Source organism: Rhopalosiphum maidis, chromosome 3, assembly GCF_003676215.2.
Source record: "Rhopalosiphum maidis isolate BTI-1 chromosome 3, ASM367621v3, whole genome shotgun sequence".
Classification (NCBI taxonomy): domain Eukaryota; kingdom Metazoa; phylum Arthropoda; class Insecta; order Hemiptera; family Aphididae; genus Rhopalosiphum; species Rhopalosiphum maidis.
In genome coordinates this window covers 49,681,349-49,707,044 of record NC_040879.1, presented here as the reverse complement: position 1 = coordinate 49,707,044, position 25,696 = coordinate 49,681,349, and the positions used below count along the sequence as shown (strand labels likewise).

The 25,696-nt window shown below is 25.1% G+C and overlaps 2 protein-coding genes across 4 annotated transcripts; one reads left to right on the top strand and one right to left on the bottom strand.

Annotated features, from left to right (window-relative positions):
• Positions 1–154: 154 nt before the first annotated feature.
• LOC113558534 (terminal uridylyltransferase Tailor-like) lies at positions 155–3,501 on the bottom strand. Of its 2 annotated transcripts, XM_026964021.1 has the most exons (6): positions 3,363–3,501; positions 3,097–3,186; positions 2,905–3,011; positions 1,511–1,575; positions 1,236–1,427; positions 155–942 (listed from the first exon to the last, which is right to left on the bottom strand). In XM_026964021.1, exons 3-6 carry the CDS (start codon positions 2,934–2,936, stop codon positions 155–157), a joined length of 1,077 nt encoding a protein of 358 aa, XP_026819822.1. In that variant the 5' UTR covers positions 2,937–3,011; positions 3,097–3,186; positions 3,363–3,501. The 2 variants fall into 2 exon arrangements, with proteins under 2 accessions (XP_026819822.1, XP_026819821.1); XM_026964020.1 differs by lacking the exon at positions 3,363–3,501 and having other exon boundaries at positions 3,097–3,332.
• Positions 3,502–14,834: 11,333 nt separating this feature from the next.
• Positions 14,835–24,404, top strand: LOC113557302 (cholinephosphotransferase 1). Of its 2 annotated transcripts, XM_026962753.2 has the most exons (9): positions 14,835–15,124; positions 15,296–15,640; positions 20,757–20,904; positions 20,958–21,080; positions 21,166–21,269; positions 23,295–23,426; positions 23,483–23,641; positions 23,712–23,837; positions 23,905–24,150. In XM_026962753.2, exons 2-9 carry the CDS (start codon positions 15,368–15,370, stop codon positions 24,148–24,150), a joined length of 1,311 nt encoding a protein of 436 aa, XP_026818554.1. In that variant the 5' UTR covers positions 14,835–15,124; positions 15,296–15,367. The 2 variants fall into 2 exon arrangements, with proteins under 2 accessions (XP_026818554.1, XP_026818555.1); XM_026962754.1 differs by lacking the exon at positions 14,835–15,124 and having other exon boundaries at positions 15,368–15,640; positions 23,905–24,404.
• The last annotated feature ends 1,292 nt before the right edge of the window (positions 24,405–25,696 follow it).

The following is a 25,696-nucleotide window of genomic DNA, read 5'->3' as shown; positions in this document are numbered from 1 at the left end:
TTAAAAAATATTTGTTTAATACAACACAGAAAACTTAAGATATTAAAAAATGCAATAAAAAATATAAAAAAAATTATAATAAAATAATATAACTGTAGTACGAATAATTTTTAATAAAGTAAAATTTTAAATTAAAATTGTTTTTTTTCACATATTAAGATTTTAGTTCTACACAAGCATTAATAAATGTATTAAATATTTTTGGTTCCACTCTTTCTGTAATATTTACATTATGTTGAAATGGATCTTGAATGTATATTTTAAATTTTGTATTTTTATTATTTTTAGTATTTAACAATAATAACTCATGGCATTCTTTGTTTTCTTTATAAAATTGCTTATACCTCCATAATTCTTCTGGCAGTTTTTCTACATCTTCAAAATCTTTTTTGAGTATAGGACAACCAGTATATGGACTTATCACAAATTTATCAAAATCAAAATTTAAATAATATGTACAGAAAACATTGAATATGTCACTCACATTTAGAGTTTCTTGTTTGTTAATAATATATTCTTGTTTATTTTTAGGAAATGCATAATTCCATTGATTAACTAGAATTTCAGGAACAGATTTTTGTAAATCATGAAGGGGGGGCAATATTCCCATAACTTGCATGTTAAATAGTCCAAGCCAATAGATCGAGTAACTAGAAAATCCCTTAGCATCAATAAGCCCAATATTTTTAGCCCATATCTTTAACTTCATTAGAACTGGTTTAATACGATGGTCTATACTTAAAATGTAATTGATAACATGAGAGTTATGAACTCCACTCATATTATTAAATGATATATCACAATAAATACCAGTATTTTTATGAATACATTTTATGATAGGTATTTTAACATAAAACAAAGGAAAAACTTTAATGAATACTTGACTTTGACGAAGCTTATTAGCAAATGATTTCATAACATCTTTGACTGATGTTTTTGAAACTGAAAAAATAATTAAACATATAAATGAAAAAAACCAATAATATAAAAGGGGCTTATAAAAATAAAAAATTTAAAAAAAATTGTTAAATAATATACATAATGAAAATGCTGAATGTGTTAAAATTTAATAAATAATTTGAATATGAATAAATAAATCAACCACCATTTAGCTTTATATATATATATTTTTAACTGTTAAAAGATAAAAATTACAGTTAAGTTATATTATTTAATGCTTTATAAAATAATTATTACAGTGTAAATTAATGTATTACAAAGATCATAATACTAACCATACATTATACTTAAGTCAACATCGCTATTATCAATATTAAGACCTAAAATTCTTGATCCATAAGGTAGGATATCCGTTATAATTGTTTTTTTGTTTTCAGAATTCATTAAAATACTTTGCAACTCTAATTTGATTAATGTGACTATATCAATATATGGGTAATAACCAATTTCTCTTGATTTAAATTTATCTGAAACACATTAAAAATATAATATAACCCATTAAAACAAAAAAAAATAACATTTTTAAAGTATTAAACTAATTTTAACTTACATGGATTGTAACATTCATCAAGTTGTAGAGGTCTCTTAGTATTGATATGATGCAAATTTTCTGAACTAAAAAAAGTTGAACTATATATTAAATCAAGTACCTATATTCTGTTAAAAAAATAGTTGTGTAGCACTAAATTACATAAATTACATACATTGTTAACTTTGAAAGAGGATAATAGTGTATTATAATTAAATTAATTTTAAAACAATAATAAGCCTTTAGTATGAAAAAAATTCCAAGCAGCTTAATTCCTAAAAAAAAAACCTCTATTGCTAAGAATTCTATAACACGTTAAGTAATACTTAAATCCAAGAAAATTACTAACAAAACTATAATAACATAAAAACAATTAGGTACTAACTAAACTTATCAATGATTTTATTGATATTTTATACAACCATGCTCTGATATTTCATACAATGAAGGTAATAATTTTACACATTACAGAATAACAATATGATATGTAAAATAGGTTAGACTAGCACTAAATATTCGTAATAGAATCATTAATATATATTATGAATTATTTTGATTTAATACATATCCATCAATAATGGTTTCATGTCTGTACAAGGTATACATTACATAATTATAGATTAATAATTCTGTAGAAAAGTGTTGAAAAAGAGTGCATGTTTTATAAAAATATTAGCAATCATTAAACTGTTTAAATTCATTTCTATTTTGTATGCATAAAAGACATTTGCAATCTGTATATACAATACGATAAATATCTACCTAAATACATTAACAATTAGTGTACTAGACTTGGAAAACGTGAATTAGTAGAGAATCCATTAATACTATTTACAATTTGTGAACTTTGGGAGAGTAAGTTGTTATAGATTATTTAATAGATCGCAAAGATTTTTACGTTTAAGATGACGTTGAGGGTTATCAGATATTGTGTGAGAAGAGAGTTGGATATGAGGGAGCTAGTGTAGTTGAAGTTTATATGAAATTTGTTACAATGATAGGAAGCAAGTGTGTATATTGAAATCATAATGTAAAATATGATTTCTATGTACTAGGGAACATTAGTAATGATACAAAGAGTTATTGTTTGAAACAATTGAAATTTGATTGGGTTTAAATTTTTGATATTATATATATTATATTATTGTTAGTAAATCAGCGTTTTGTTCTTCAGAGAGATTATGGGATAATGTCTCCGATATTATCGGAGTAGTGATCTTAATTTATGGAGTCTGAGATTGTTGAAGTAATGTTTTTTTAAATTTAATATGGCTAGCCCAGGTTAGTCTTTTGTTGAATAGGGGATCTAGGTATTTAACAGAAGTATTGATGGAGATTATTTGGTTATTTAGGTGAACAGAAAGAACAGAAAGATTTTATTTTACAATTAAAATGATTATTATGTAAATAATTACCTGATTTGGGATTGAACACATTGATTATTCATTTTTACTAGTTTTCAAAAAATCAATTTGATTTAAACGACTTATTTCAATAAGTAATAAGTTACGGCTACTTAAGTCTGTAGGCATATAAACATACAAATTTAAGTAGGTACAAAATATTTTGACTAGTGACTTAGATAGTTGATGCCACTCAGTACTCACAAATTTGCTGTTAATCCGGACCACATTAGTTAACAAAGTACGGCCTTCTTTGGTCGTCGACAACCCTTGACGTCCCTTCTCGCCTTCGACCTGGACCATGTAAGCAAGACGTATTGTAGAGTTACGATACAAACATAAAAAGTACAATAAAATCATACAAAATTATCAGTATGCACAATAAAAATTGTGGCGTCACGGCCAAAGAAAAATGTCAAGAGCTCATCCGTGCCCATAGACTTATAAATAGTTATAATTAATATAATTACGTATAACAATATGGTCCCGTCATATTGCTTATGATAAGTGATAACCTAATTTTAACATAAAAATAAGTGTTTTGACCGTTTTGGGTTGAGCATTGGCCAATACATTACAATTATTTACAATCATTACATTATACTCATCGTTAGTCGTAGCTCGCGCACCGTGCCACTGCGCGAGTCGCACGCGTGATTGGCGTGACCAATATAATTGTATTTTATTCGTCATGCTTGCACACAACGCACACACTTAGTAGATTGGTTGCCTATATGTTTCTATTTTTTATTTATACATTAATGGAAAATACTAGTTTATACTAATGTTAGTAATTCGTACATTGTCTCGTAGATTTTCTGTTTGCCGCTTTGCTCGTAAATTTGTAATTTTAATTTTGTCTCGGTCCCGACTGTAGCCGAGTATAGTTGTAATACAATCGATTATTGTATTACGAGTTCGGAGTTTACGATTGCTTTGAATCGGATTGCCCGTCATTTTTGTTCATATGAAGAATCGAAAAACCAAGTAAGTGCCGTTCACTGTTCCGTGTCACTCTCGACAGTCGGTTCTATTATATTTTACCTTCTCCAGTTGTCTAACCAATGTTATTTTTGTCTTCCCGACGCGTGCTAAAATCATATTTTATAATGTATATATACCATTGTATCTCAAATAAAATATTTATGATTTGTTTAGAACGTTTTGCACGTTTTGCATCAATTACTGAGTATAATTTAACACGTTGACGGACAGTCAGATATAATACCATTTTGTTCTAAAGCCATGCTTCAGAATGGCACTTTTTCATTACTGCTAAAATTGAAATAATTACCTATAAAAATTCGCTTTAATTCGACAGTGGCCAAATGCGCTATTGGCTTAATGTGGACAACCACAATTTACTCTTTCACAAGAAACCATTGGAATTATTACTGTCATTACAGTAATGCCGCATTTAAGAAGGTTTTTAGAATACTGCTATAGCAGTAATATTTTAAATTGTCATAATAGACACAAATAGACGATTACTGTAATAGTAGTAAAATTGATCGAGTGTCCGTCAACGTGTCAAGATGAGATGGCATGCAAACTAAATATTGTATACACAAACAAAATAATATAATTATTTATTGTTATTATGCATGATTTTGTTCAAATGGAAATGTAATTAAATTGGTACATGCATTATTTAGTGTTGATTTATACCTAGGTATATATATATATATATATATATTGTTAAAACTTAAAAGTTAATGCTGTTTAGTGGCTTATAATGCTTACATGTATGTCATTTTATTTATTTATTATCATTTTATAATCAAAATGTTAATTTTCCATTTTATGTTACTTCTACAAAGGTATGTATTTTTGGATATTTTTTTAATTATTCTACATGTCACATCAAACCTGTATTGAAATTGACTACTAAAAGCTATTTATATACAATTGAAATTTTCGATTTTTCTAAATTTTTATTTTGAAATGCCGATGAAAAAAATTGGCATACCAAATAATCATAAACATTTAATTGAAAATTTATTATAAGTTGAACTTATCGTAGAAAAAAAAAATCAAAAATCTTTGGTCACGATTTTTGTTTATAAGCATTTAAAGTTCAAATGTTTACGAAATATGTCAAAATCGCGAAAATTTAAAAGGAATTTTGAAGTTGAAAATTCACAACATTTTTGTGATTTATACTTAAGGTTAAAAAACTCAACACAAAATTCTTCATAACTTTTTTTCAAATAACTGTAAAAAAAAATTCTAACGTTAATATAGAAAATATTTAATGAGCATATGAAATTTAATTTTTTACGTAATCGCGTAAAATAACGATTACAATTTAAATATAGCTATTATTATTATAATAATATAATATATCCTACTAATTATCCTAGACTGACAAATTATCTCCGTTCAGAATCGTAGATTCGGATTAAATTTAACTATCGAATAAGACTTATATTTATTTAAATTGTATTTTCATTTAATAATATCGCTACTAGATAATTATGGCATGTTCTATTGTCAGAGTAATTATTAAGTTCTTATATTACCTACCTATATAATTTTAACACCACTAACATATGGCCATGTAGGTAAATACCATAAACTTAAAATAGTACTTACCAATTATTATTAATTTTAAATGCATTAAAGACTAAAAGGTACAAATATCAAATATGAGAAAAGTATTTTTACTGTGGAAGTTATAACTATTTCAATTGGGATATTTTAAAAATAACTTAAGTACATCTATGTAAAAATCAATGTTGTTAATAATAACATTCATAATTCATAAACTAATTTTAATTGTATTACATTTGCAAGAAAATGGTTATTCATACGTAAAATAACGATTTCTCATCAAACAATTTTCTTATTTTGTTCCTATTCGAATAAAAATAACTGGACTTAAAATGACTTATAAATTTGAAATTTTTATAAAATGTTAATAATCAGCATATTCTAGGTATGATATTTTCAAAATATGTTTACTCTTATTGAGCTAACATTAGGATTTTTCAATTTATTTTTAGTAAGATATTTATAGAAAAAAAAATCAACACAAAAAATTTTCCCGGTCAAAAAACTATTGAAAATACCTAATGAAAATGTATCTAACACACAAAATGTTTTCATAAGTTGTGATGATCTATGTATAGTTGTTTAAAAATATTAAAGATACCTACATAGGTATGCTTATTTTTTATAAACATTTACAGCGGCATGTAAGAGTATAAGATTTTGTTGGTGATCAGTGAATCACTGATAATTTATTCTTATTACAACTTAATGATCAAAACGCTTAGAAAATTGAAATTACGAAAAAAAGTATTTGGAGGGTTGTGGGATTATGTATTCTATATTCATTATTTATTAGTTACTGTAAAATAATACATACCTATATCGGGTTATATATAATATAACCCGATATAGGTATCTAGTATCTACTCAAATACTTATGGTAGATAATTTTTAAAATTCATATTTAGACATTTAGTACCTACCATTACCAATTGATAATGGTATTTACTATGTTCTAAACAATTTAAGTACATTTCCACTGCCACTGTTTCCACATTGATTATACGATTGACTGACTGAGTGAGTAGGTATAAATAAATGGATAAATGGTTATAATTATATATTTTGTAGAATATCTGGATATATCTATTATCTAATAAGTATCAGTTTAATATATACTAATATTGAATATACTTATTATTACCTTTAAATACCTATATATCATCATTAGGGCTCAGATTTATACGTAAATACATATTTTTTCTGTGATTTGATCAATTAATTTAGATAAGTGATAAATTCGTTTCAAGCGATTTCCAATGAAATGAATTATTTTTTATTTTACATACTTTTACATATTTCTCAACAATTCCATTTTTCTTACATATTTACAGTGTATTAAATAAAAATTCTCGGTTAAACTGCCTAAAATTAATTAGAGATATATATTGCAGGCTGAGCTTACTTCTTTGGACATTGCAAACATGAAATTCGCACATTACCTCTGTTAAAGTTGAGCACTCCTTTAGTAGGTATAAATCTGTGCTATTGATCTTTAACTTTGACAATTTGAACATGTACATGATATTTCATTGTTATCATGATCAAGATAAACAAGGTTCAATTTCATAATAATTTCAATTCAAGTGTCTTATTTTTTTTGTTATTTAAAAAGCAATTTTTAATTTTTTTTTTTGTAATGTTTTTACTATAATTTTTTTATACTTTGTATTTTCATTTTATTATCACATATAAAGCAATTTGTTATTAGATATATATTTACATATTTTGGTTTTTTTAATACATATACATCTGAGCCCTAATCATCAGATCAATATTTTTCCTTGCTAACTTACCATACCACGTTGAACATCAGTTTTCGTCTGATCATTGAAGTTAAACGATGTCGGATGTAGTCAGGGCCGTATTAGCGCATAGGTACTATAAGCACTGTGCCTAGGGCCTACGAACATTTTTGGGGCCTACAAAAATAAAATGTGTGGCTATTATTTTTTTTTGTTACAATTATCTTGTTTAATAATTAAATACGAGAGGGATAAAGAAATATTCAAATTGGCATAAAATAAGTTTTTTATAGTTTTAACAATTTAATTTTCTATATATTTGTAGACTGAGTAAAATTAAATGTTTTTTGATTTATTAAAATATTATCATGTATAAAAGTTTAGATTTTAAAGGATTAACATCGAAATTCAATACTTCCTCTTCTAAACAGAAGGTTTTATACCCATTTAAATACTGGACACCGCAGTGCTGTATAAGCGCATAGGAATTAAAAGCGCTGTGCCTAGGGCCAAGGCTGCAACTGAAAAAAAATTCGGAGGGAGGAGTTCACTATTTTTTTAAATATTAATACTGAAAGTTTATAGTCATCTAACTTTATTCATCACTATAAAATATTTCTATTTTTAAAAAATCTTGAGGGGTCCGGACCCCTGGATCCTCCTCTAGTTACGGCTTTGCCTAGGGCCTACGATTGTATTAATCCGGGCCTGGGTGTAGTTAGTACAATAGTAGATACTTTGATGGGTGACTGCTTAGGAAAACTACGTGTTGCTTGAATTTATTTTATTTAGCACTCACATTATATTTAATAGTTATTTTTAAATACTAAAATACTGTTTTTTTTGCTTATTCGTTAATTTTTATTATTCTTTTTTGCCTATTCAGAACGGAATAAGTAAATAAAATGTATCCAAACCAATTTGTTATTGTTTTGGGTTATTAATATATTTATGAATAACAATTATGTTGATATATTGCAATGGCCTTTGAAATAAGTGCATATTTAATAATCTATTAATTATTTAAGATTACTGATAAAGGGGAAATTAGCGAATCGACCATATAGTTTTTATTTAAAATAAATTGGGTTATATTTTTTATTTTTATATAATATTGAATTTTCAACTAAATTTAATTTAGGGCAGTTTTTGTATTACTGTATTAATTTGTACATATTGTTACTACCTACATTACATTATAGTCAAAGTTCAATACATTATATCACCACGACAATACATAATTATTTAAATTTTAGGTAATAATTTATTGTCCCACAGACCTAAATACCTAATTAGTACTATTTTCTGCGCTTACCGAAAATTGTAGACAAACACACGTTTACGAACATATTATGACATAAGTAATAGGTATATATTGTTCTGCTATTCTGTGTTATTGTTATACTTATTAGTCATTTCAATATTTTAATATCCAGTAAATATTCAGATAATACCATGATGATTATTAAAATGTATAGCAATTAGCGATCAATATTAGCATTTTGTCGTTATCAGCTATTATTATATCAGTATACTATTATACATTTTATAATAATAAAATAAAATTACTAATACCTAATTATAAATGCAATTAAAAGTTTCAAGTTCATTTAAATAATACTTTTTCTAATACAACAAAACAATTAAAAGCATTATTTTTTGTATAAATATCCGAAATGTAAACATATTTTTACGATTATTTTGGAAAAAACTTGACATTTTTTGGTTTTGACCGCCATAGTAACACCTAGATCCGATTTGACATCAGAAACCATTTTAAACTCCTTTTTAATCATAATTATTACTTTGAATAGTTGTAATATAGACGCGTGGATCGTGACATCGTGTCGCCGTGGGCGTGTATTAGTATAATATATTAATATTATGTTTTATGTGCCATACTATAAGTGGTGACGTTAACGTGGTGTTGGCGCGGTAACTATTGAATGTAATGTAGTGTGTGTGTTGTGTGTAGAGCATAATATTATATATAATGTATTTTTAAGTGCGAGCTAAGTATTATTGTTTATTTTTATCTTTCGAGCGGAAAAACGCAGATGAGATGAGGACGTAAGGTAGGTAAGAATTTGTGACGTGATAAACTGTCATAAGCTTAAATGTATAATATCTTTTATTATAAATCTACAAAATACTTATAAACTACAATACTACAATAGTATTACATAATAGTATATATTATTATTACCTCCCTTACTATAGTATAGTAGTCGTAAACGGTAAATTATAGTTGAACTAAATTTGTAGAACTGTAGAATTTATGAAAATAATTAGGTAGCTATTGCCTATTGTTACTCTGAACTATATACCTACCTAAGCGGAAATTCCAGCATCTAAATAATATAGCTACTTTATATAATGTAAATTGCAAATTTAATAAGTAATAACTAGGTACTATAAATAATAATATAGGTAATAATAAGTATAATATAACCTAATAATAATCTTAAAAAATAATAAATTATGATAACAATGTAATTAGTGAATAATTTATAATTATAATTACTAGTTATTTTATCCGCAACCACTCATCTGTTCATATTTTATCTTGACTTATGAGTTATGGCATAAGCGTTTAGGTATAATAAGTATATAATAACAGGACCCAAGTTACAGATTATTTTTGTTTTTTTTATTAACGTTCACTTTATACAGCAATAAGTCAGCAAGTATTTATTCATACATTGTTATATTTTTTGTTGTATGTTGTTCTTTTACTATTAAAAACTAAAGACTAAGGTACCTAGTTTAAATAATAACAAATAAGGCACAATAAAAGATCAAATAGATATAGATTTGTTTTATGTTACGACAAATTTAAATTTGTAATTGTATGTTGTATGTTGCATATTATTTAGACTTTATTTTGAATATTTTACTGCACATTTTTTATTTTTAACTTATCAAAACGACATTCCCTTATTTTATAATTTAAATTTTAAATGCACCCACACACCAGAAGACTGCGCACAAAAAAAATGAAATTTATAAATAAATCATGTTATTGAATATTTTCTAATCATTAAAAATAAAAGTTAAGTTAGTTAAATTTAGATAAAAAAAAGTGTTTTTATTTATTTACGAGTAGTAATAGCGTGAAATATATTTATATTACGCAATTTTATTTATTAATTAAACCTCTAAAAAAAAATTAAGCACATATTTGATTGTTTTTAAATGTATAAGTGTTTACATAATATATCTAATGTTTTTTAGTTTTATAAGCAGTGGTGTAACTAAGGGGGTGCAAAAACGTCTTTAACATCCTTTGTTTTTTATACCTAACTACTATTATTTTAGTGAAATATTATCAGTTGGTAAACTGTCGCAGGCGCGGATCCAAGGGGCCATGCGTAGACTATGCCACATAGGTAAATTTTAGGATATCTAGCTGTTTTGGGCAGCCGATAAAATATGATACGCACATAGTATTGCTTCCCGTAAATTTAGTCTGGATCCGCGCCTGAACTATCGACAGTTTTAGCACCCCACATTTTAGAGGTCTAGTTGTGCCTAGCCTGTCATCTGCCAAGTAATAATTCATAATAATGAATAATTAGTACCAATACTTACATTATTGATTATGATTAAAGATATGATTTTTATAGTAATTAAAAATACACAAACATTTGCTATATGACCTTAAATATAATGAAGTATGTTAATACAATTTAAAAATATGTACGTGTACAATGTAACTCGAAAATATGGTGTTCAACTGACGAGTGTTAATGAGGTCTGAGTGTTTATAAAAATAGTAAATATTGTTTACTAATTATGTTCGAGTTGGTGTACCTCTAATCATAAATATTTGTTGTTATTTTAACTACCTAAACTACCAACTAGTTAACGAAAAAAGTTTCCAATAAAATAAATCATAATAGGTCGACTAGAATAATATAATTTTAGACAATGACTATATTTAAAAAATACAACAAGACTGAAAGTATCTACCCATCATGTAGGTATACCTACATAACTACTTATTCGAATAAATTATTTTCTTACATAAAATCTATATTTATATGTATAAAAACTCTCATCAAATAAAAATAAAAATATGCAAATTAAAATTAAAATTTAGTTTTTATATAATATAAAACATATTTGTAGTTTACTCTCTTATATTTTTGAGTAGGTACTTATCAAATATATGCAAATGCTAGTAGTTCCATAATTATTATAATATTTAAAATCTTTTTATTATCATCAAACATTCGATGTTAACCGATCATAATTATGATAATTATGAATAATGATTTACGATTATTGTCACATAGTAAAATGAATTAGGTAGTAATTCTACATTGAAGTGTGAGTACCTACACTTGTTCAGTAGAAAAATAACGAGTAATTTATGTGGGCACAATATTGTATCGGCACGTTTTATATCAAAGAAAGATTACATATATTATTAATATAATTTAACTATTAAGTAGTATAAGTACCAATTCCAATACACTTATAGGCGATGACTTACCCATATATACATAACGGGGGTCATCAAATAGTGACCCATTTATGAATTTTATCTGCAGGCCTACTGATAAAAAATTTATTTTTATATTATTATTTTTAATGGTAAATTAAATGAGTTTTTTATTAGTTTTCATTTGATGTTTAGATACTGAATGCAGTGATGAATGTATTAATTTTACAATAATGTGAATTATTTTTACATCATGTGTGAAGATTTTTGTACATATTATGCACGATTTAGTCGAAAAAATGCTTTGATCTTCAACTTTAAGAGTAGATTTGGAAATCTAGATGGTAATTTAGCTGGTCAAAATTGAAAATTCCCTATATTTTTCAAAAAAATTAGGAAAAATGGGAATCATGAGCATTTTAAAGTTTTAACATTTTACATATTTTAAGAATTTAAATATCAATAAGCCATAAGAATCCTTAGATAATATTATTATTTATTAACTATCTTTAAGTTTGATAATGGATGAATTTATTGTAATATTAAAGTTAATGACTTACAATTGATTTCGCTGAATGCAAATTTGCTGTTTAACGTAACAACGTATGACGTCCTTTTTTGTTAAAATTAAATATTCAATTTCAAATAATAATCTATATTATATTATTATAGGTGTTATACTGTAATATCAGTTATGTGCTTAAATCTAATCGATGTATGATAAACATATATGATATATCTATTACCATTGATAATTAAATGTATTAAATATCAATAATTATTAATTGTTGAAATAAATGAATAAATGAATTGAGTGAATAATGTATTGATTTTACAATTATGTATGTCTGTCATTACGTGTTGGAGTAGAAATAATAATGCTTTGATTTTTGATTTCAGCCCCTCTAATTGGTACTTTGGAGGGTTAAAAGTAAAAATTTTTTAGTAGTTTTCAAAAATGTCAGGAAAAACCCTAAAAATATAAGGATAAAACGAAATTTTTACGCATTATCAGTTTTCGATAAAATCGATATTTTTTTTTATTTTCTGTAACTCAAAAACGAATAATTGTAAATACTTGACATTTTTACTAAATGTGTCAATATAGAAAAAATTTTACGAGTGCACGAAATTTAAATTTTTACGAAATCGTGTAAAATAATGATATATTACAATTTAAATATAGCTTATAATATAATATATCCTACTAATTATGATAGACTGACAAATCATGTCCATTCAGTATTTTTCGTTTACAATGATACCTGTCATTACATTCAAATTTAACACATCCATTATAGTGACCTACTCTCCATCTCTATTATACAGCATAGCGATACCCACTTTCTCACCATTTTTTTTTATCCGAATCAATGTGATAAAATATTTTGATTTATAATAAGTAATAACACTACCTAATGATACAGATGAACTATATTGTATACCTGTCTTAACTGTAACATATTCTCATATACGTTATACCTTATTGTCCTTATTATAAGGTTTATGCATATTCTTAAATAAAAATCAACAATTTTCCGATTATTCGTCAATATATGTAGGTATTTTTTATTTAATCTACTCAGTTTCTCAAATCTGAAATGTTCAAAAATGTCATTAAGTGAATATCTTTTCCCGATATGGATACTAAAATTTGATATCGTGTAATTGTTTTATCGAATGATATAGCTATCCACGTAATGAAACAAAATATTTGATATTACTATAGGTAGATTACTAATAAATTTAAGCTGGAATTATAATTTATTATAAAATAAGACTTAGGTATATAATATAATATATTATATTAAATATTATTGCATGTATCTAAAATATGTGTTAAGTCTTAAGTATATGTATATTATGCATGTCTTGTTCACTATAATTTATTATTTATTAAGATAAACTGGAAATTCAGAAAAATTTAACAGAACATTTAAGACTTCATGACGAATTTAAATCTGTTTTCAGAATCTCAATTGTATTATTAAAATAAACAGTAGGTAGCTACTTATGTAGACATGAAGTAGTCGTACGAGGTACGCTATAAAACTGAAAATGGAAAATGTCTAAATAGAAAATATAGTGCGTAGGTATAATAAAGAAAATACATCGAATTATCTTCCAAGTTTCTAAATTTCTAAACGTCTATCTAATGATAATAATTTTAAACCGGTTAAACCTCCGTATGAAACAGTAAGAACTGCTGTAATTCAGTTGGGAAGGTATATAGGTTTATACTTTATATGTATCACGTTAGTTGTATCACACATTGTTATGATTTATTTTGTCAGTGTCATAATCACTGGGTAAGTATTTACTATTTTTTTTGGATATATAATTGAAAAATAGTTACTTATTTCGATATTTTTTAGAGTACACATCTATTAATTGTACCATTTATAGGCTATAATTATAGCTTATACCACTATATAACAAATGCCTACCTATACTGAATCTTAACATTTTTAAAAAATAATTTTTTATGTTGGAAGTTTTTTCAAAAACAAATGTTTTCATACACGTTGAGATTCAAAGAATTCAAACATTTCAAACACGTTATATTCAAAAAAAAAAAAATATATGTAAAAAGAACAGACATATATTATTATAACAAAGTAGCTACAAAAAAACTAAATTGCATTTAGCATTTATGCCAGAAAACGTTCTAATATTAAAAGCTAACAGCATGGATTTTGCTGAACGCAAATTTGCTATAGGTATTGTACATTAGTAAGACGGAGACAGCACATGCGCGTATGACGTCCTCTTAAGTTTAAGTTTAAACAATTAAAATCAATGAAAATATCAGTTAGATAGGGAGATAATCGATTATTATTCGATTTTGAATTCAGTTGGATAAGTTGTAATGTACTTATTCATTAAATAATTAAATGTATGATATCAGTGAAGAACATCATTACAATATTAAAGTCGAATAGTTTGTACGGAAGTAATGTGTATGCAATTATAATAATAATAAAATTATGTCAAATGTCAAAATAATTTGTCGTAATGTCGTATAATAAAATAATTATGTTGTAGTAAAAAATCGCATTCAATAGTTAATATTTTTTCTTATCAGAACTCGACCGACAGTTAGGCGATTGCTGATGTGTATCGATAGCAATATTCCGGAACCGCAACACGGCCAGCTGCCGTCGTCGTTGTCGTCGTGCCACGGCATGACGTAGCATGCTGTTGGCGAGACGTTTGGTACAGCGGTGGTGTTATCACTAACCAAACGAATATGGTCCGATTGATATCCGGCGAGCATTATCGATAACCAGTGGGTCTCGATCGTTTTCATGTAATATTTCACAACACACTTAAAACGTATTATTATTTCATATTTTATTCGAGTCTGGTCGTGTTTTGGTTAGAGGTTAAAGTTTAAACTTACATATTTGATCGAATGCGATAAATGTAATGTTTATACGTTTTCTAAGAACAAAAATGGCTCGTTGTTGACCGCACAAAATATGATGTAAGTACTTAGAAATACTTGCGATTTTTTTCGTAATTGCTTTTTGTTTTTCCTTTTGTCAGTGACAATAATATAATAATTACATAATAATAACAATACTGATTTCAGTATTTGTGACTGCGACTTGGTAATTTTTATGTTACGATTATTGACACTAAATTTTTGTTCTAGACATATCTTCATGATGCAGTAGCCACACCGAAACTTATAAAAAACCACACATCTGTCATTATTTAGCCATTGATGCACTGTCGGTACTCAAGCATCCTTACCAAAATGTTTAGTTTTACAAAAAATAAAATACTATTGCCAGTTCAACTCAAGAAACTTAGTGAACACACATATAAGTGTGAGAGCCGAAGTCTTACCGATGCATATCTGCAACCTTTTTGGAATTGGCTAGTATTAAAAACACCCATATGGTTGGCACCAAACTTAATTACACTAATTGGACTGATCGTAAATATTGTTACTACACTGGTGATTATACGTTATAGTCCAAATGCTAATTCTGAAGTAAGTGGAAATTTGCATTAGATTTAATTGAAATTGATATAGACTAATAGTTAAAAAGAAAAATATATTATACTCAATTTATTATACAAGGTTATTCTTTTAATTGCTATGACTCATTAATATTAAAAGTATTAGCTTATCTAACAGTTTAAGATATATGCAATTTTAACATTTTGTATATTAACCTTATTTTTTTACTTTTAAGTTAGTTGATGATGTTGTTAATAGTATGGTTTAAATATCAATTAATAATGCATTTATAATTTAAAAATACCAAACCTTTTTTTGAAAGTGTATTTAAAATAATAAAATAATTGGTCGAATTATTGTTTAATAATTATTTTATATTATAAATAAGTTGATTCAACATAAAATGACGGTCATATGAAAAAATTTCATTGTGTAACAGTAGCACTTGAAAATAAAAAAATGCAAATGCAATGAAATACAAAATCTAGTTATTAGTTTTTCATTTATGGTTTTACCAACAAACATAAGAATAAAAAAATAAGGATTAGGTTTGAATGTATATTACATTTTGATTAAAATCTGTATAAAAATAATAGAAGTTATATTATTTATTGCTTAATATTTTTTTATAATCTAGGTACAATATAATAGTTAAATTTAGTAAATGAGCCTTTTGTAATGTTAGAGCAATTTAAATCATTATCAAAAAGTTTTATATACCTATTTTAATATTAACTACCTATTACTTATTAAATATATATATCAAATCTTTTAACTATACGAGTTATATTTGAAGATAAATTTTAATTTTAATGATATAAGCAGGGATTGTGAGTTCATGCTTATCAATCTTGCTAAGTCATATTCAATGCTAGGTGACATGGAAATCAATTTCAAGGTACCGTGGTTGAGTATATGAAGTTTTATTTTGCATATTTTGCATATTTAGAGGTTTGTTTAAACTATTTGGCATATTTATGCGTTTTTCTATTTTATTGAGCATATTTAGAGTATTTTTACCAAAATTTGATTAAAATGCAATAATTTATATTTTTGCCCAGTTTAAATATATTAGAGTTCTTACAACATAAAATTATTAAAAATAAAACGTATGGAGCAGATAAAGCGTGTACGTAATGTATTCGTAGCTTGCATTAAGTAATTAGTGGAAAACATGTTATATGACATAGTCTTTTACTCTAATCTTCTTAATAGTTTTACAGTGATGTATTCTTGATATTTCAGTCATTATTGTGACAAATATGAATGGACATTTTTTATTATTCCAAAATTTACTTATAATTTCTTCTTTCTTTATCTACATATTTTTGGTACATAGTTTTAGATTTTTAGTGCATATAAATGCATATTTCTGAATTTTTAAAGGCATCTTTCAATGCATATTTTGCCAGCTTTTAGTGCATAAGTGCATACTTATTTAAGCATTTTTTAGGGCATGAACTCATGAGCCCTGGATACAAGTAATATTTCGAATAATAAAATTCAAATACAGCCAGTATATTTTGTATTATTTATACAATATTATTTTTCACTTAATAAAAAAATAATTGGAATGTTATGTGTAATCAATTATTAGAGAAACATGTTACTTTTGTACTGCTAATTCTACTGATTAGTGAACTACTGTTTGTTCTAGAATCTAGTATTTTTTGCTTAGCATTCAATATATTTCTCCTAAAATATTTATAACTTGCATAATTAATAATTATATAAACATTCAATTGAAACAAAAATCCAGTGTCTTTAAAGTTTACATACACAGATGTTCTTTCTTATGACATATTATATCCACTAATAATAATTTAATTTACACAATTTTTAACATTAAAAATAATTGATTATATTGTTAGTACATTATATAAAATGAGCATGATGTCAGAAGAATATTGAAACATTACAAAAACATTAATTCCAATTTTTTATTTTAAATGTATGCAAATCATTGCTGATTTAAACTATTTTTCATTTCTAAAAAAGTTTTTTGTGGGGATAAATACTTATGATAATATTATTGTGATGTTACATAATATTATGTAAACATGATATTTATTTCTCCATTGCAGTGTTTAAAAAATATTGTCAATTTTAGTTTCATTACATACATATACATTATTCATAAAGAAATCTAATTATTTAGTAGCAATAATATTAATAATTTCTGAGTTTTATAACTTTATAAAGATAATATTGTGTATAAACTAGTAATTTTTATAGACATTTCCTAAAAACACAGAAAAATATTTTTGAAATCAAATAAGAATAATATTCATAATTGTTATTTTCAATTAATATTTATTAAATAATAGCAATTTTAAAGATTTTAATTAATTTACTTCTTATATAGGTATTCAAATTCTATAGATTTCAACTTTCTGAAATTATTTTACTTTTTCTAAGGTAATATCATTTTAATTAAACTTTAAATTTTGATATTTATTATTTATTATTCAGTATTCCCCCCTGCATTTTAATAAATTACTAGATATCTTAGTAATCAATACCAAGATTAAGTTTTTAAATATTTGAATTGAAAAGACAAATTAATTTGTTAATATAAAATTAAATTTCATGAAGTATGTCATTATTTACATTGTTGTTAAAAATATGTACAATACATTTATGTTATATTTTTCAATTGTATACTGTTGCATTTGTGTCATATAGTACTTTATTTTCATTTTTATCTACTTGTTAATTGTATTAAAGAGCTCTGCCCATATATATTCTAAAATAAAATTATATTACAATCAATCATATAAATTGCTCTTTGAGTTATAGACAACTTGTGTATGATTTCAAAATATAATAAATTAAAATATTTCAAATGATGAAAGTTATTTTAACAAGAATGTAAATTGTAAAAAAATTTTTAATATATTTTGTGAGATTTATATAATTGTAAAATTAATTAAAATGTTGATTTTATATTTTTTTTGTGCTTTGGTTTGTTATACCATTACTAATAATTATTGGTATTAATAACTAAATAATATCATAATATTATTATCAAATTTTATATTTATTTTACTTAAATATACAACTATGTATTACAGTTTTATACGAGTTATACAAACCATAAAGATAATTTAGATATCATTATCTATGAACTAACCATATTTTAATTTGTTACTGTATAAAAACTGTATTATAATAATAACTAATGAAGTATATATTTTAATAGATTATTATTAAATTAGACCAAACACATTTCTTATCTTACTATTATTATTTTTTTTTATAAAATTTATTTGCATAAATTAAATTAAAATTATGCATTGTTGATGTTATTTTTGTAAACATAGTTGTATAAGTAGAATAATTTCAAATTTTAATCTTTTGGATATGTTATAAAAAATGTATTCCTTAACTAGTTAAAGCATTAACTGGCCTTAACTAGGTATCTTCAGGGCCAGGGAGATGGCGGGGCAGGAAGGGCTAAAACCTCAGGGCCTGTGACACTTTTTTTACAAAATTATTTTATAATCATTTGCCATATCATAGATACTATTTTAGAAAATATTATATATTTAATTCTAAATTACTCGCAATTAACTTGCAAAGGATTTCACACTTCCTGAAATGTACTCATAAATTATTCAAATAAATTATAATATATCTTTAACTTCTAAATATTTATTTAAAATAATTTTTTTTCTTTTTACAAATAACAATAGTAGTAGTGTGCACTATCTAAGATAAAGTTTATTTTAAACTGTGGTAGTGTCTGAATACGACATAACAGAATACATTTTACCAAAACCAAATTATTGTATTCTTATATTATAAACATTATATTTTTGATATAAATAAAGCTGAGGGGGGATTTTAACACCCAAAACCCCCCCTGGCTAGGCCACTGGTAAGGGATCAGGCACTATCTCAAGAAGCTAAGGATATAATTGGTTTTTACTTTTGTTTATTTTAGTGTTGGTATTTATTTTTTCCCAAAATGATTATTGAACCAAATTACTATATTCTTGATGTTTACATATTATAAATCTTAAATATTTGTATTGTATTCACTTTTGTACAATATGTATTTAATTGTATTATCATGTCAGACAAATATGTGTAAGTAAAGGGGGCCTAGAATCGATCAGCCCTGGAGCCCACAAAAGTTCTTGCCAGCCCTGGTTATCTTCATTCACTTTGTTGCCTATAAAAAAATATCATCTCTTATATAGGACTTTTTAAAAATGACTTTAGACATTGTCGGCCCCTTATCTACTTTTGTCAAATTGCACATCCATACTATTTTTTTAGTTAAGCTTTCTTTTTTTTTCGTCTTTAAAATTGTAACGTGATAATTAATAGCCTATAACCTTTTTCAAGAATTAGGCTAACAAAATGCAAACATAACTTAATAAATCTGACTGATAGTTCTGGATAATATTGCTTGAAAACAAACTAAAGGATTTCAGCTTTATTATATTAGTATTGATTATAAGATATTTTAGTAGTAAAAAAAAATATTTTAGTTAACTATTAAGATTATTAATAAATGTTCTACAAGGAGAATTATAAATGTTTGATCATTAATAATAATATAACATAAGCTACATCATTTGTAGACAACATCATTAAAATTAGAATTTTATGAATATATTTTTTTCTTTTTAATACATTTTTTATTTTATTATCTAAGTGTGCATAGAGTTATTGATTCCTTACATTAATATTTATACTACAATTTCAATCATTTTCTTTACTAACTTTTTTCATTTTTGTTATAACTTAAGAAATTTTAGCATAATAACCATAATTGCTGATTGAGTATTTTTTTTGGTTTGGTGGCTTAAATGGAGAAAGCCACACACTGACAACACTTCTGAGTTTGGTTAAAAGGTAATGTCAGATGGTAATTTCTTTTTCAGTTTATTATGACGATTACTGGGCATTAATTTGGCTAAATATTTTTCTAGGATATTTGGGTAGTTGAATAATTAGTTGTGGTTACATGTGTAGAATTTAATATTTTTGTATTTCAGATCTAAGATCTGAGTGTAGTATTTATTTTAAAATGTAAATGAGTGCATTTATTATTAAATAAAAAAAAATTGTTTTAAGTAATTGTATATTTTTACTTGTATCTTAATTTTAATGTCCTTTTATTTAACATTTTCAGATTCCTAGATGGGCAAGTTTTTTGTGTGGTTTTGGTTTATTTGTTTATCAGAGTTTAGATGCTATTGATGGGAAGCAAGCTCGAAGAACTGGTTCTTCTTCACCTTTAGGAGAATTATTTGATCATGGTTGTGATTCTGTTTCTACTGGTAAAATAAATTTAAATGTTATTTTAGATCCATGTTAATAATTTTTATTTCAGTATTCATTACATTGTCAGCCTGTGTGTCAGTAAAACTAGGAGAATACCCATCATGGATGTTTTTGCAAAGTTTTTTTGCTGTTGCTTTATTTTATTTTGCTCATTGGCAGACTTATGTTTCTGGTATGTTAAAATTTTTCAAAAAAGTAAGATTATTCTAGATTAGTAATATATTTTTAATTTGTTACTATTTTTACTTATGACTTAGGTACATTACGTTTTGGTAAATTTGATGTCACGGAAACACAACTATCTATTATATTTCTTCATTTAATGTCTGCTGTTTTTGGTACAGGTATTTGGGATTATGAAGTAAGTACCTAATCATATAACAGTGAGTAATAAATTAAACAAGATAGTGCACTTATACAGAAAAAAACATTTTCAAATATTTATAAGTTAATAAGTTGATTAACGTGATCATTGTAGAAATGTTTAAACAACAGTATATAATTATCAAATTATTATATGTTAATATCAGCCAGTGTTGCATTTACCAAGGGTGCTGGGGGGTGTCATACATATTACATTAAGATGACGTCAGTACATTATTTGTTTTCTCTCTGGCTTGCATGCAACATAGTATATTATTTACATTAAGTAAAACCCACTTTGTGTTATTGATTAAATATAAGTGAATTGATTGAAATGAAATAGCATCAAAATCAAAATTAAGAACATCCATGTTTTTATTTTGTTTTTTGTACAATATTTTAGTTTTTATGAAAGTTATAAGTATTTCAGTATATAAAATTTAAAATGCTTATATCTCTTTTTAAAATTAAAATATTGTAAAAAAAACCAACATAAAAATACTGATATTGTTCTTAACTTTAAGTTTGATAATAGCTAATTTTATTCTTATACTAAAACTAACTACAGAAGATTAGTTCTTCTTAACTAAAATTTGTTATGTAATGCATTAGCTAAAGAGAAAACAAATAGTACACTGACATCTTTTTAACTCATACCGTATATAATACGATCATTTTGACTTAAAATATATTATACTATTATTATGGTTAAATCTACTGAAATTGTAATTATGGATCACCTGTGTTAAAATGTGTTTTTAATACTTATCTACTGAACTAATTATTTATTAATTATTAGAGCATGAATTTTATATAATAAAAAGTTAAAATATGTTAATATTTTTCTATTAATTTTTGCCAAAATATATTTAAAAACAAGAAATATTTAATACCAAGTTTTCAAATTTATTTTTTTTTTTATAAAAGAGAAAAATATTGAATAGAGAAGTCAAAAAATCTTAACGAGTCCAAATGCTAACTATAGTCATTAGAGTAAAATAGATTGAATAGTAAAAATAGTAAATTGTTTACTTATTTATTATGATTTATGACAGATTAAATATATTTTTTGTCACATGATGTAGTTGGCGCATATTTAAATAAAGAAATTTATCCTAGTGTTAAATTACAACTGAAATTGTCATAGTCTGATTCGCCATTTAATATTTTATTTATTGTTTGTAGTTTTAATCCTTTATATTTTTGTAAAACCAAGGATATTTTGTTTTTAACTTTATCTACAATTCTTCCGTTACACTCAAGAAGTTGATCCCTCGTGTTTATTATAATTAGTAGACTTTCATATTAATTACAAAATATACTATAGAACATGCATTTTTTGCATTCTTATAATCGAAGTATGCAATAATATTCATTTTTATTAAATATATGCAATAGTATGCAAAAACATGTAAAATAAAAAACACCATTTATCTCATATTAAGATGATTCACGGACATTACTGACAAAATCAATAATCAGAAGTCTCATAAAAACATGCTGTTGCATATAAATCTTTCTAGCACTAATTATTGTCAATATCCAAATAAGTAAAATATAAAAGTACGGAATATTTAAGAAAATACATTTACTTCAAAATAATATATGAAAATATGTTTTATTTTTGGATATTATGAAACGTACTCTTTTTTAATTATAGTTCAGAAATTTACATTCAATAAAATTATAAATCTACTTAAAATATCTGGACATATCAATTATCTATTAAATGGGCTATATAATATATGCTTGCATTGTCACCAATGCATACTTAATGTGGCACTGGTATCAGTGTTTTTATTTATTGTCACTAAAAAGAAATATATATTTTTTTATCTTACTTTGTATTGTGTTGTTGTAATAGTAGTTAACATTTCTAGATTATATGTGTACATATCTAGTTTAATAATATTACTTTTTATATCTTTAGTAGTTATATGCTATGTTTGTATTCTATATTAATGTTAACAATTTTTTTCTTGATATAATGTACTAATATATTATAATACATTTTTATTTTTAGATTCCTTTTTTCAATGTCAAACTCAAGTTTGTATTACTACTTACGACATTAATTATATCAATGGTCTTAGCCAAATCAAATTTATCAGTTATACTTACTGGTGGTGTTGGCAAAAATGGATCTTCAGTAGCTGTAAGTCAAATAACTATTTAAAACTTAAATAAATTTTCATTATTCATTAATTTTAGGGTACCAGTGTTTTGTCTCCTGCTATTCCTCTTATGTTAGTGGTTGTCCCTGGATATATTATTAGTTGCAAGAGTACTGAAAACATTTATGAAACTCATCCTGTACTTTACATAATGGCATTTGGTTTAGTGACTGCTAAAATAACAAATAAACTTGTGGTAAATAAGCTTTATTTAATATAACATTTTTATTTTTACTTTACAATTTAATTTTGTCTTCTGTTATTAGATTGCTCATATGACTAAAAGTCCAATAGAATATATTGATTCCACGCTTATAGGCCCAGCTATGTTATTTTTAAATCAATATTTTGATTCTATTTTGCCAGAATACTACGTACTGTGTGTTTGCATGGTAATAATTTCATATATTCTATTTTTTTTGATAAATATTAATGTTAAATATAAATTTATAATTACAGGCATGGACTGTTATTGATTTAGCAGTGTACTCAATGTTTGTCTGTAAAGAAATATGTGATCATTTACGAGTTTATTTATTTTATATAACTACTACTACATCAACTGCAAAATCTGGTGCATCTTATAAAATTACAGGATCAAATAGTAAAAATGGTAGCAACAATTCAAGTGGCATGTATCAACAGTTTAAATATCCATCCACATTTACTAGTTTTATATATCCATCAAAAACGAAAACAAAATAATAACATTTAAGTTAATTGTAGTCTTAATCATTGTTAATCTCATTGTCGACGATAAGCAACCAATATAAAAATATTGAAATGTTTGTTGATATTATTTTGGTTTTTTTTTTTTGTCTAATGTAATTATATTTGTTATTATATTTATTTGTACTATGTACGCGGCTGATGCAATCATATGTATATTAGGTGAATTGAATACCTACTGTTGCCAAATTGTACATGAATATAATTAACAATGACTGTTTGTTATTTTATGTGAGATGTAGTCTTTGCCTTATAATAAATAATTTAAGTGGTTACATTGAGTAAATAATGGGATAGGATTTAAGTTAAATATGTAATTGATATTTATTATAAAACATTATTCAAAACAATATTATGGACTTTGTATTGAAATACTAAATTTTCATGTTTTGATTTAGGACAGCGGTTCCTAACCTAATAAAAGTTGTGTGGACCACTATTTTTGTAAAAAAATCTTTAAGGCCCACTAATGACTAATAGCAAATAATAAACGTGTATATATAATATGTATAATACTATAAGGTATATAATAAAAATATACAATAATATTATTTTAAATAAATACGTTATTAATGTTATTGTGGTATGGTCCACGGCCCAGTTCTACGCTGCTCACGGTTCACTTGTGTGCTGCAGACCATGGGTTGGGGACCGCTGATTTAAGGTATTACATCGAGTACAAGTTCACTATTACTAATAAGTCTAAAGAACAATATTTTATAGTGCTTAATTGAAAATGTTATTACGTCTAATATAATTTTTAAATTAAAATGTTTATATTTAAAATTGTAATTCAATTGTATAGATGGTCTATAAATAAAATTTTACTTTACAGTTCTAGTTTCAAGTTTTATTGTTCTATAAATTAAATCAAATAGACTGCTTAAAATGTAGCCATCATGTAAGATTCATAGTTTTTTTTGTTAAATTTTTTCAATTCCATAAACTTAATATTGGTCTCCAATTATCTATTATAGTAAAAACTCTTAAAAACGAAAAATTCTATGTAACATAAATATTACATTATAATGGTTGGTTTGATTTATAATCTATTATATAATTCTTATACCCTCTATCTTCCTATACTCTATTAAAAAAACTCTATAATGTAAGAAATCTCTTGGTCCCTTCAAATTCGTTATAGAGTTTTCACTGTATTAGATAATGGTGCATGCGACTAGTGTTGTTCTCATCTATCGAAATAGATTTAGTCCATATTCATAAATATTTAAATTTAAATTAAAAAAAAAAAAATTACTTTTAAAAGTAATTATAATTGTTAAGGACCACATATGCTTATATAATAATAAATTTTATTATTACACAGTGGGACAGGGCTATCAAACTATTGTCTAATATTAATATACCCATTAAACCTTAGTCATATTTGGGAAATGGATTACTCACAGCCAGGGAGGTGTTTTGAGTGTTCAAACACCCCCCGAAATACTTGGGTTTTTGCATGGTTATTTACTTATTCAATTTTAATATTAATTTTGTTAGATTAATGTTTGTATCTAAA

Coding starts and splice junctions, on each gene's coding strand:
- LOC113558534 (XM_026964021.1), bottom strand. CDS start 2,936: ATGAATAATCAATGTGTTCAATCCCAAATCAG. Junction 1,428..1,510: donor TGATGAATGTTACAATCCAT/GTAAGTTAAAAT, acceptor AATGTGTTTCAG/ATAAATTTAAATCAAGAGAA. Junction 943..1,235: donor TGACTTAAGTATAATGTATG/GTTAGTATTATG, acceptor TTATTTTTTCAG/TTTCAAAAACATCAGTCAAA.
- LOC113557302 (XM_026962754.1), top strand. CDS start 15,368: ATGCACTGTCGGTACTCAAGCATCCTTACCAAAATGTTTAGTTTTACA. Junction 21,270..23,294: donor CAGGTATTTGGGATTATGAA/GTAAGTACCTAA, acceptor TTTTATTTTTAG/ATTCCTTTTTTCAATGTCAA. Junction 23,838..23,904: donor ACGTACTGTGTGTTTGCATG/GTAATAATTTCA, acceptor TTATAATTACAG/GCATGGACTGTTATTGATTT.